Below are 13603 nucleotides of genomic sequence, written 5' to 3' on the forward strand. Positions count from 1 at the left end.
AAATTTATTGATATTTATCTTTTTTTCTTTCTAATTTTCGTTCAGTTTATATAAAATATTTTTCAGGTTAGTTGGAAAACACTAATGTTACATACTTTGCAAGAGAGAGTTGTCGGAACCTAGGAAGTAAAGTGGGAGGAAGGAACACCGTGTGATTGACAGGGCTGCCTATTTCCTAATTCCTCGTTTGCTTCCTAAGCTCTGGTTCAGTGGAGGCTCAAGTCTGAGGGTACTGAGGGGAAATGGGAGCTGTCTGTAGGGACAAACAAGAACAGTAGCTAATAAAGTTGCCATGTAGAGAATAAAACCTTTAACATGTGCTGCCTTGTGGCTTTCACTTGGGCTCTGAGCAGTAGTAACCCCGGCTGTGCTTCAGCACAGATAGCATAAGGAAATTGTTAGAACAAGTGCTCTGAGTGAAAGAACCTTGCAACACTTGAGTCAAAGAATGAGAATCATTTACAAAGTGCTCCCGTTTTAAAAGTTCTAAGGCTTATTAATAGGACCAGATGCATTCTGAAATAATATATTGAGTAAACGAAAACCTCACTGAAAGAAGGAGGAAGAAATAGAAAATGTCAGCCCCCCAAAAATTGTTTTTTAACCGATAAAGTCAGTCTGAACTTAACACCATCACAAGAATTGCAGACTTCCTATCCAAGTCTCAAAGGTAACATCACAATTATATTTAAATCAGACCCTTATTTTTTTTTTTCTTTGTTGATTTTAGAGAGAGAGGAAAGGAGAGGGAAAGACAGAAACATCGATGAGAGAGAATATCGACTGGCCGCCTCCTGCATGCCCCCCACTGGGGATCGGGCCCACAACCTGGGCATGTGCCCTGACCGGGAATTGAACCAGCGACCTCTTGGTGCATGGGTCGACGCTCAGCCATTGAGCCACACCGGCCCGGGCAAATCAGATCCCTTTAAAAGTTATTATTTCTATTGTTATTGCTCATTTCTCTTGTTATTGCTGAGGCTAGAGAAAAGCAGTAAAGCCCTGACCGGTTTGGCTCAGCGGTTGGAGTGTCAGCCTGCGGACCAGAGAGTCCCGGGTTCGGTTCCCACTAGGGGCACGTACCAACAAATCAATCAATCAATCAAAAAAAGAAAAACAGTAAAATTTTGAGAGACCCTTTTAGAGCTTTTGGTTGTATTTTTTGCAGTTGCTATATTATGTATGTAGGTTCTTTAGTAGGTTACACTAGCACTTGGTAACTAATTTGTGAAAGTGTAGCACTCTAATTTGGAAATTTTTCCATTATTTTTGATAAGTAACCCAAATTTTATTTTTGTGTCCTAAGGATAATTTTTTTTTTTCCTTTTTTTTTTTTATCTTCACCCGAGAACTCATTTTTGCATTTATCTTCAGATAGAGCGGGAGGGAGAAAGGGGGGAGGAGGAGAAACATGGAGTGGCTGCCACCCACACAACCCCAACTGGGCTGGGGACAAACTGCATCCAAGGTACATGCCCTTCGTGGGAACCAAACCCGGGACTCTACGGTCTGCAGGCTGATGTTCTAACCGTTGGGCCAAACTGGCCAGGGCAGGATAATCTTTTATAACAAAAATAAAATCTTAACCACATATCAATATTAAATTTTTAAAAACATAAAATTATATTTTAAGATAGTTCAAAAGCATATAAAGAAGTTAAATGAGGGATTGATTATCAGATAGTCTCAAGCCTCTATTTTTATAAAAGTTTTTAAGGCAATTACTGAACACACCTCCTTTAATGCAATAGCCATTCTTGTAGAACTGCCTAATAAGAGGCACCCTTACTAAATGCTGTTCTGGCAAGAATAAATGTACTCTCATTTACATTTATAGGTACTGATTTTTATGCATAGGTATTTTAAGGAATTGTACATTTGTGATGTTGCATTTATTTTTTCAAGAACTTTTCTGTTCGGCAAAGCTAAGCACCTTAGTGTTTTATTAATATTGTCATGTCTGAGGTGTGTTATTTAACTCGCCTGTTTCTATTTCAAATTATAATTTGGAATAAAAATAGATTTCAGAATTATTAATGTAATAACAACAGAAAGTGGCCATTGGGGTACTTTGGGTTTAGGGTTTATTTTTACTGCTGTATTGGTAGAATTACTGAAAAGCAGAAGATGGATGTGTTCCAGAGAAGAAGATGGTAATTACAGGGAGGCATCTGCTGTGACATAGTCATGTTCTGTACCTGTTACCTGTATCACTGTACTAATTGCAAGCAAAGAAGATTGTAGACTATTTTGTCTTCATTTTGTGATGGATGACTCTTTCCTTTGCAGCCAAACAGGCAAAAAGTTAATGGCGAAGTGTCGAATGCTTATCCAGGAGAATCAAGAGCTTGGAAGGCAGCTGTCCCAGGGACGTATTGCTCAACTTGAAGCAGAGTTGGCTTTACAGAAGAAATATAGTGAGGAGCTTAAAAGCAGTCAGGATGGTAAGGGGTTTTTTGAAAGTTCGGTTAACATTGCACTGGCTTTAAAAAACGGCTGGTGTGGCTTAGTGGTTGAGCATCTACCATGCACCAGGAGGTCACCAGTTCGATTTCCGGTCAGGGCACATGCCCAGGTTGTGGGCCTGATCCCCAGTGGGGGGCATGCAAGAAGCAGCCAGTTGATGTTCTCTCTCATCGATGTTTCTATCACTCTCTCCCTTTCCCTTCCTCTCTCTAAAAATCGATAACAAGGGGGGAAAACTTTTTTTTTAAACCACAAAAATTGCCTGGCACAAATATTACAGATTAGGTTCTCTAATTTCTGGCTGATGGTTCTATAAAATTATGAACAAAACAAAGCCATTTAATGGTAGTGGTTTTCTCCCCACTCTCTCGATTGTTTATTGTGTAAATTCCATAAGAAGTTTTTGTTTTTCAGGGGTCAGGATTTGGTGAGAGAAAGGCTGTTATATTACTAAGGCAATACATAGTATACAAATTTATGATGAGTGCTTAAAAACAAGAATATTTTCGCCCTGGCCGGTTTGGCTCAGCGGTTGGAGCGTCGGCCTGCGGACCAGAGAGTCCCGGGTTCACTTCCCGCTGGGGGCACGTACTAAAAAAACAAACAAACAAACAAAAAAACCAAGAATATTTTCATTTAACCAGTTTCTCTAATTGTAAATCTTGGAAGTATTTGGATATTTCCAGTGGTCTAAAAGTATATCATGGATTGTACCTGTTGAGGTCCTATTTAGTGAATAGGATAATAATATTTAAATAATGCTAAGACAAACCAAACATGTCAGCTGCCATCCTTTTTGGGGAGCTAGTATAACTCCTCCTCTTTATGAGAAAGATTAATAGTGAGGGAAATATCTAAACTCTGAAAATTAAACTGTGAATTACTATATCTGACAATTCATTACAAAGATCAGTAGTCAAATATATCTTTAAAAACTACCTTGTTAACTGATAGTTCTTAGCTCTTACTCTTTGTAAACATAGTAAATGGGAGATTTTTGTATAGTAGTGAGAAGTGCCTGCCCCCCCCCAAGAAAAGGTTTTTAGAACTTAATGGACATTTGTGTTCTATCAGTTTTCAAGAGTTATTTTCTCTGGGTGTTTTTTTGTTTGTTCATTTGATTAATTTATTTTTGTTACAGATGTTTCTCCTTTTTCCCCCATTGACACCTCCTCCACGTCCATCCGCCTCCCCCCTTTTACTGTATTGTCTATGTCCATTGGTTATGCATATATGCATATAAGTTCTTTAGTTTATCTCTTCCCTCCCCTCCCCCTTTTTGTTTTTTTGTTTTTTTTTTTTTATGTGGAATAGTCCCTTGGTTACAGCCTAGGCCTCTTTGGAGTGTTAGAGTCGAGGACCACACTGTTCCCTAGGGGCTCACCCTGCCATGGACCTGAGAACAATTGCTGGCTAAAAGGATGAGTAAGAGGACCAGGCATGTGGGCCCAGGGGTTAAACAAACATGGAGCAGATGTTATGGGCTGTAATCAGTTGTATATGGCTAGGTGGTTTGAATCAATTTAAACTTGGTTGCTTTAATATATTTATTTTAAGCATCTATCTTTGCCCCAAAACAAACTCGTTCTTGAATAGCTATTTTATAATTCCAAGCAAATTTTTTAAATCAATTTTAGAATTGTATTTGTTCACTTAAATATTTATTGACTGCCTGGCTTTGTGGCAGGCAATAAGAAATATTTTTAAATACGCTATAAGAGATATTAAAGTAGGTTTGACTCTCCTTTGCACAGAACTGAATGACTTCATCATTCAACTTGACGAAGAAGTAGAGGGTATGCAGAGTACCATTCTAGTTCTTCAGCAACAACTAAAGGAGACCCGCCAGCAGTTGGCTCAGTACCAACAGCAGCAGTCTCAAGCCCCAGCCCCCAGTACCAGCAGGACTACATCTTCTGAGCCTGTAGGACAGGCCGAGGCCCCAGGTAAAGACTGCAGTCGGCTGGCCAACGGACCAAGCAACGGCAGTTCCTCCCGGCAGAGGACGTCTGGGTCTGGATGTCACAGGGAGGGGGACACAACCGAAGATGGCTTTCCTTCTTCTCCAGGGAATGGTAATAAGGCCTCCAACAGCTCAGAGGAGAGAACTGGCAAAGGAGGTAGTGGTTACGTAAACCAACTCAGTGCGGGGTATGAAAGTGTAGACTCTCCCACGGGCAGTGAAAACTCTCTCACACACCACTCAAATGACACAGACTCCAATCATGACCCTCAAGAGGAGAAAACAGTGAGTGGGAAAGGTAACCGAACTGCGGGTTCCCGCCACGTTCAGAATGGCTTGGACTCAAGTGTAAATGTACAGGGTTCAGTTTTGTAATATTTTTCCAGCAAATTTTTATACAGTGTCATTTAATTTGGGAGAGGATACTATTCAGAAAATTAATGCATACTTTTGTCACAATTTGCCTTTTTTGGTGGGTGTTTTTTGTTTGTTTGTTTGTTTTTCTCCTCTTTTTCTTTCTTTGCTTCAATACCTCTGCCACTTTGGAAATTGTAACAGTTAATTACTTTGTTGCTAAAAGGACATTTTGTGTAGGGTCAGGTTATTTTTATATGAGTTAATGTGAAGTTGTAAATGGAAATCTTCCCTTCAAGTATAACACAATGATGTCTGTATAAATCTGTGTCTATCTAGACCCTGTGCTGTGTAGGGCATTCTTACTCATGCTGTTACTATGCTTACGCACCATTCAGACTTGTTAGAGTAGATGTGGGTTTATGACTGCCAGGTTTGCTCAGTACAGTAGTTTTATCACTAAGAGTTGGACTTGTTGATGGAGTCCTATGGTAGTTTCAGTGTTAGATACAGTTTTTTTCCACCATACATCTGTGCATTTCCTCTTTAGGTGACTGAATGTTTAAGAAATTTGTGTGCATAGTTACTCAGTTTTTATGAACTGTTGTACCCTGTTAATGCATATTGCTCTGTGACTCCAGTATATCTTCCCTGTACTGACCAAACGTAAATAAAGATTTTTACTGTAATTGCTGCATTAGTTTTGTTTTCTTGTGTGTGTTTAGCACTTATTTTCATTGAGTTGCCTAATTTCTACTCATTGTCCTTCAGTATCATACTACAAAGGTGAAACTTAAGTTCATGCATCAATTTTGATTGTGCACTTAATTTTTTAAAAATGTATGCCTTGCCCTGGCCGGTTAGAGCATCAGCTCTCGGACCAGAGTCTCAGGTTTGACTCCCAGTTAAGGGCATGTACTGGGGTTATAGGTTTGATCCCTCACTCTCATTGGGGTGTGTGGGAGGCAACCAATTGATGGGTCTTTCTCACGTTGATTTTTCTCTCTCCCTCCCTCCTTCCCTTCCACTCTCTAAAAATCAATGGGAAAATATCCTCGCGTGAAGATAAACAACATCAACCAAAAAAGTATGCCTTGTTGCCCTGGCTGGTGTGGCTCAGTTGGTGGAGCGTCATCCTGTGCACCAAAAGGTCACCAGTTCAATCCCCAGTCTGGGTACAGGCAGGAGGCAGCTCATCGATGTTTCTTATAGATGTTATAAAATAATACAGAATAGTATAAAGTAGAAAATAGTCAACCTTTGTTAGATTGTCATTGAAAAGCAGACTTTGTTTTTGTGAAATAATTTCAGGTACAGTAATTACGTTTTCTGTGTAGTCAGTGATGTTTGTTTCAAAACATTGGACAAATGATACTGATTTATACTATTTAACATGTCTGCTATTACATAGTAAGACTCTGGGGTGTTAGAATGAAGAAAATGTTTTTAAGATGTAAGACTCAATTTGCTTTGTTACTTGAAACTTTGAGTATCAAGGTCTATAGCATTGAAGGCTATAGAATCTATAGCTTTTCATGATTGTGATAGAAATGTGATTTGCTGAAAGCAAATTCTTTTTTTTTTTTTTTAGATACTATTAATATAATCAAGGAACCTGGGAAGTGTAGTTATGAAACAGAGGTACAGCTTATTTGAAAGTAACTCCTGTGTGTTTGCTTGTTTAACTGGCTTGTATATCTGGTCTTGTATGGTGTAAAGTACTAAACTTCCTGTCTTCACCTTTTGGCAGTGTTCAGATAAATAAAAAAGCCTATACAAAGCTGAATAAATTTGGTAACAATAAACATTTTGGTATATAGTAAAATACTAGTTAATATTCCCTTTATTTATCAAGTACTGTGGGCTTTGGTTTTGTTTTTTGTTGCGTATGTTCTTATAACTTGCTCAATTTAAACAAAAATGAAATTTCTCTTTTCATTCGGTGATGTGCAATTCAATAGCGCATTAATTTTTCAACTGTTAATAAAATGTGACTAAAGTTAGCATAGACCTATTATGTGTCCTTACCAATTGTCATGCTTCTGTTGAATCTGCATTAATGAATGAGTAACTTGGGCAGAGAGAACTTAAGATTGTGCAGAGTCAACATTCTTCATTTCTGGAACTGGATGCTTTATTTGCTGGTATGATTACGATGAGACATGGGAATCATAACCAGGCTGAGAGAGGCCTCTAGAGCTAGTGGGTTTGAATCCTGGCTTTACCCCTTATCTGCTTCATGGACTGGGCAAGCTACTTAATCTCTCTGTGGCTCACTTTTTCCCGGTAAAGAGTGCATTAAATGAATTAATACACAGAAAGTGCTTACCACAGCCCAGCCGGTGTGGCTCAGTGGTTGAGCGCTGACCCACGCACCAAGAGGTCGCCGGTTCGATTCCTGGTCAGGGCATATGCCCAGGTTGTGGGCCTGATCCCCAGTGGGGGGCACGTAGGAAGCAGCCAGTCAATGTTCTCATTGACGTTTCTCTCTCTCTCTCCCTCTCCCTTCTTCTCTCTCTCAAAATCAATAAAGGAAAAAACAAAAAGTGCTTACCACAGTGCCAAGGACATAGTGCCAGCTCAGTAAATGTTAGCCATTACTGTGATCTCAAAATAAACTTCTAGCCTTGATGACAGACCATCTTCCTTGTTCAAACTACTCCAAATGTAAATTATTGTTTGGTTAGTTTCCACTGGAAGAGAAAAGATAGTGGCTTTAATGAAATGGATTGTGATACCTTTGGTGTACAAGAGAAAAGCTAGTTGCCTGTGTTGACTTCCTCTGTTGAAAGTGCATTACTTCTCAAGCAGGCCAAGTGGGAATGCAAAGCACTCTTTAGCTGTCTCGGAAACTGAGAAGCCCAGACTTTGGCAAAAGCTTGATGAATACTGCCAAAGAAGGTTAATTTTTAAAGGACAGCCAACTTGGATAAAGTCCAAGATAAAGTAAGAAAGTTTGAATGTTTCTTCTTGAACATTATTCCAGAGAGAATTGAAGGCAGTAGAAAATGCCTTAGCCTGTTTTGACATCTGTTGAGTATGTACATGCTGGAAACTGACAGGTGAACTCAGGTGCCGCTGGGTTCTTGGGAAGGACCGCTGATGCCATTACGAGGTCAGACCCGAGCATCTCTCCTAGAGAAATCACTGCCATCCAAGCTTTTTCCTCTTCACTACCTCACACCTGGGGCTTGTGTTACCGTTATCTTCTCTAGTTTATTTGACCCATCCACATATCTCTTCAAAGTCTTAGTGTAGGTTCCCAGGACCAAACGAGTTTTCAATCCACTTGAAAGCTTTTTAGGGGAATCCCTAGGCTTGTCAACAGATTTTCCCTCCATAGTCTCATGACAAAGTCTCTTTTTATTTTTATTTACTTTATTGATTTTTAGAGAGAGAGAGGGAGGAGGCACAGGGAGAGGAGAGAGAGAGAGAAACATTGATGAGAGAGAACACTGATTGGCTGCCTCCAACATGCTTTACACGGGGATCTGGTCCACAACCTGGGCATGTGCCCTGACCGGGAATCGAACTGGTGACCTCTTGGTGCATGGGTCAACGCTCAACCACTGAGCCACACTGGCCAGATATCATGACAAAGTCTCTTGCACGTGTTCTCAACAAGCTGCATAGCCTCTAGAAAACCATCCCTTGCTAGCATATTAGGTTGTTTCTCCTTTATTTACCAAACATGTAAAAATCTCAACTTCCTACCAAGAAGTCAGCCTGGATTCAGTTGCTTGTAACAACAGCTTCCTTAACTCAAGCTGCTTAAACAATGAGGAAAATTTGTTTCGTAGTTGGAAGTTGAGAGGTCGAGTGGACTCTACGGCCGGCATTAAAGATACCGTCAAAGCTGTAGTTCTTTGCATCTCTGCTGTCCTGGGTGTTCTGGCCTCCTGGTCATGCTGGCTCCCTTTCTGCTCAAAAGGTGGGTCCTGCCCTGGCCAGTTTGGCTCAGCGGTTAGAGCGTCGGCCTGCGGTCCAGAGAGACCTGGGTTTGGTCCCCGCTAAGGGCACGTACCTCGGTTACAGTTTGTCCCCGGTGCAGGTGGCAGCCACTGGATGTGTCGCTTTCACATTGATGTTTCTCTTTCTCTTCCTCTCTCTCCCTCCCACTCTATCTGAACAAAAAAATGGAAAAATGTCCTCAGGTGAGGATAAAAAACAAGGTGGGTCCAGCAGTTACAGGCCTCACACCCAGATACCACATTGTCCAAAGGGAAAAGGATCTACTACCCTCCACAACCTTCCTACTTTGGTGGCAAAGACTGGGTCACATGTTTATTGGCCAAGGCTAAGGCTAATTATATGGAGTAAAATGGATATTGGAAATCAATCACCATAACTGGATTCATGGAAAGGGCTGAAATGTATCAAGTCCCTGTAATAACCATGAAATTCCAGCCCTCCTTGATTATCACACCCAAGTGTTTACCTGGTACTCAAACACGCCTTACCAATAGTGACAGTTGGGGATTGACGTTGATTATTCAAACACTTGTATCAATGGAAGCAGCGTCCAGACCTGTAGAGAATTTTTACGAGTTTATTTGAACCAAACTGACAGCTGCTAGAAAGCAGAATCTCAAAGGACTGACGATGCTCCAGAGCATGGCAGTTCTGCAGCTTATTTTTATACATTACAGTCAGCGAAGGAGACAAGGGAGTTACATGAAATTCACTGGTGGCAGATTAGCGAAGCAGGAGAAAGCAAAGCAGGGACGTTTCAGATTGCATAAAAAACAAAATAGACAAATACTTCTTTTACATTACAGGATACTTAACAATATTTTCAGCACATAGAGATGGTGTTCAGGGAACAGGATGACAATGAGGGGTTCTGTGGTGTCCTGCTCTGGTGTGGTGGGTGTAACTTGAGGGGTCTGTAAAAGGGATTACTCTGATATTCCAAGGGCATGTTATTTTAGGTGTAAAAATAACAAGACAGTCTCACTTAAGGTAAAGAATGACCTTTGTCAAGGAAGCTACAGGCCTACAATGTGACTACCTGTCATGACCTGCTTTTTTGTGTGTGTGTGGTATGTCCCCCTAGCAGGAACCGAACCCAGGACTCTGGTCCACAGGCCGATGCTCAACCTCTGAGGCAAACTGGCCAGGGCATGACCTGCTTTTTGTTAGGAATTTTTATATTCAGACCATCCTATGCGATTACTTTTGGTCTCGAGTTTGTAAGGCCTGCCATGCTGGCTTCCCCTGAGCTTATCAAGTTTGGTACTTGTCTTTTTTTTTTTTTAATCCTCACCTCACCTGAGGACAGTTTTGCATTTATCTTTAGATAGAGCGGGAGGGAGAGAGGGACGAAGAGAGAGAAACATCGATGTGAGAGAAACACATTGAGTGGTTGCCACCTACATGACCCCAACCGGGGCCAGGGAAAAACTGCAACCGAGGTACATGCCCTTAGCGGAAACTGAACCCGGGTCTCTCTGGACCGCAGGCCGACGCTCTAACCGCTGAGCCAAACCGGCCAGGGCAAGTTTGGTACTTGTAAATCTCCATATCTGTTGCTGATTGTAACCTTTCCATATAGGGCTTCATGCAGCCCTGGGGATTGTTAAAACTTTTAGATGATAATCATGAAAATTCTTAACAGCCTGGCTGGTGTGGCTCAGTGGACTGAGTGTAGTCCCATGGACAGAGATCCTGGTCTGATTACAGGTCAGGGCACATGTCCAGGTTGCAGGCTCAACTGATCCCCAGTAGGGGGCATGCAGGAGGCAGTTGATCAATGTTTCTATAAAAAATCAATAAAAACATTTTAAAAGAAAATTCAGCCTGGTCAGTGTGGCTCAGTGGCCAAGAGGTCTCTGGTTTGATTCCCAGTCAGGGCACATGCCCAGGTTATGGGCCAAATCCCCAGTAGGGGGCATGCAGGAGGCGGCCAATTGATGTTCTCGATCACCAATGTTTCTTGTTTTTTTTTTAATCCTCACCCAAGGATATTGTTCCATTTTTTGTTCAGATAGAGTGAGAGGGAGAGAGAGGGAGAGAAGAGAGGGAGAGAGAAGAAGAGAGAGAAAGAGAGAGAGAGAGAGACGTCGATGTGAAAGGGACACATTGAGTGGCTGCCACCCACATGACCAACCAGGGCAGGGGACAAACTGCAACGAGGTAAGTGCCCTTAGCGGGAACCAAACCCGGGTCTCTCTGGACTGCTGAGCCAAACCAGCCAGGGCTCATCAATGTTTCTATCTCTCTCTTCCTCTCTAAAAAAAAATCAATAAAAAGAACAAAAAAATTAAAAAAAAAGAAAATTCATTACCATTTGATAAGCATTGGTTAAATTCCTACCGCATATCCAACACTGTCCTAGGTGCTAGAGAGAATAAGACAAAGCCAGATTTCTGTCTGGGAGACTAGACTATGAGGTGTCCAGAGGAAAACAGCCAGAGCTGGGGCTGGAAAGTGAGTGGGGGGGGGGGGCCACATTTTCAGGTTCCTACAGGGCTCTAAAAGGTTTTGAACTTTGGCACTGGCCGGTTTGGTTCAGCAGTTGGAGCATCGGCCTGTGGACCAGAGAGTCCAAGGTTTGGTTCCCGCTAGGGGTACATACCCCCGCCCCCCAAAATAAAAGATTTTGAACTTTGACCAATCTGGGACAGACAGGTGTAAAGGGTTTTAAACAGAAGAGTGACCCACGTTATCAGATGTCCCTCTCCTTCAGATTGTGCAAACTGTCAGCGGGAGGCAATCCTTTTTTTTTTTTTCTTTATTGGTTTTAGAGAGGGAGAGAGAAACATTGATGAGAGAGAACATCAATTGGCTGCCTCCTCCATGCCCCCCACTGGGGATGGGGCCCACAACCTGAAGTGGTGACCTCTTGGTGCAGGGTCAATGCTCAACCACTGAGCCACACCCGCCGGGCCAGAGGCAATCCTTTATTTATTTATTTATTTATTTATTTATTTATTTAATTAATTTTTATCCTCACCCGAGGACAGGACATTTTTCCATTTTTTGTTCAGATAGAGTGGGAGGGAGAGAGAGGAAGAGAGAGAGAGAGAGAAACATGGACGTGAAAGGGACACATCGAGTGGCTGCTACCCTCACGACCAACCAGGGCCGGGGACAAACTGCAACCGAGGCACGTGCCCTTAGCGGGAGCCGAACCCGGGTCTCTCCAGACCGCAGGCCGCGCTCTCACCGCTGAGCCAAACTGGCCAGGGCAGAGGCAATCCTTTTGACTGGTGGGACACCAACACTCAGGGGCTTCCCCGGGGCCTGATCTTCCAGGTAAGAAAGGCTTGGTGCCATCCTGACAAGGCGCAGTGCTTCCGCGGGCCTGCACAGTGGAGACCCAAAGTAGCCCTCTAATGGGACTGATGATTCCGGGCGCCGGGCCACGTGCGCGGGGACTTGGAAGCCAGAACAAAATCACAGAGCAGAGGGGGCGCGGGCCTGCCCTGGGGGTCGCACGGACAGTCTCACCTTGGGGATTCCAGTGCCGGGTGGGACCTTTCACTGACTCCAAGTTAAAATAACAACACCTCTCTCCCAAACAGAAACGTCGCGACCGGAAATGCAACACTGCCGAGTTCATGAGTTCATTGAAACACCTTGAATTTGGCAGAAATGAGCTTTTCCGCAAGCCAGAAGTTTGGGGCAGGTCAGTAGTCAAGAATGGTGATGCTGTTGTAGCTCACTGTCCTTAGAATCCAACTTGTCTTTAAGCTGCCCTAATTAACAACCTCAGAGACAGCAAGATGAACAATGGGGAATGTTATAGAGGGCTTTAGCCCCATAAAAATTAACTAGAGTTTGACCTTCACTGGGAATTTGAAAAGCAACATCCTTCAAGAAAAGGGAGGACAGAAACGGCCCCAAGGCCAGAGTGTCCTGCATGCTCTGTAAAGAAACGGATAGGGAGAAACTGAAGCTCCCTTTACCCCATAAAACTGTAACTGTTCAACATGTGTGTATTGCACCTGACTGACCGCTGATATCTGTCTCGAATTTGTTAGTTTTTAAAACTTGGATAATGGAATGAATAACAGGACAGATGTATGCTGACCCAGTTCACCCAGTTCCCTTTCGCCTCAGCTCCCTCCCCCCTCCGTTCCCTCCTGCTTATCGCTAACTGCCTCCGCTTCTGTACAAGCAGCTTGCTTGCTCTGCTAAACTCTTGAATGACCCCTGCCCTATATAAGCAACCCTCCCCCTGAGCTCGGGGCTGCAGTTCTCCTCTGTGTAGGTTGGCTGCAGTCCCTGCGCAGGTAATAAAACATCCCCCAAAACTGAAAAATGGAGTCTGAGTGTGGTTGATCTCCTGGGTTACAACATTTGGAGGCCCCAGTGAGATCAGCCGTGAGGTCCCCCTTTTCCGTGGGGTCGACCTCCTCAGACTACGCGGAGGGCTGCCTCCTCGCCCTCCGCACCTACATTCGTTCTGGCTTTGATTCGGCTAATTCGGACTAAGACTTCAGCCTCGAGGATCTGGGTAAGGGATTTCCCCTTCCATCTGTTTTCTGTTCGGTAGCTCCGGAGCGTTCTGGGATTGTTGCGGGCGGGACGCCGCTCAACCGCACTTCCCCCTCAGGGTCGGGACGCCGACTCCTGACCTGGGAAACCCGGTGGGTTTCCATCTGTTCTGAAATTGGTACCAATCTGTTTTAATCTGGCACTTTCGGGTGCATCTGGCACTTTCGGGTGCAGGAAACCCGGTGGGTTTCCATCTGGCACTTTCGGGTGCGTCTGGCACTTTCGGGTGCAGGAGACCCGGTGGGTTTCCATCTGGCACTTTCGGGTGCGTCTGGCACTTTCGGGTGCAGGAGGCCTGGTGGGTTTCCATCTGGCACT

At 43.3% G+C, this 13603-nt stretch overlaps 1 protein-coding gene across 1 annotated transcript in view; it reads left to right on the plus strand.

The window, feature by feature from the left end:
- The window catches only part of LOC118621136 (WT1 associated protein), a 29581-nt gene extending 24104 nt beyond the window's left edge, over positions 1 to 5477 (plus strand). Inside the window, exons 7-8 of the mRNA XM_036248436.1 lie at positions 2290 to 2444; positions 4221 to 5477. Of these exons, the coding sequence (XP_036104329.1) occupies positions 2290 to 2444; positions 4221 to 4804 (739 nt within the window). The 3' untranslated portion in view covers positions 4805 to 5477. The remainder of the gene's footprint in view (positions 1 to 2289; positions 2445 to 4220) is intronic.
- Positions 5478 to 13603: the final 8126 nt, after the last annotated feature.

This window comes from Molossus molossus, unplaced genomic scaffold, assembly GCF_014108415.1.
Source record: "Molossus molossus isolate mMolMol1 unplaced genomic scaffold, mMolMol1.p scaffold_m16_p_8, whole genome shotgun sequence".
Taxonomy (NCBI): Eukaryota; Metazoa; Chordata; class Mammalia; order Chiroptera; family Molossidae; genus Molossus; species Molossus molossus.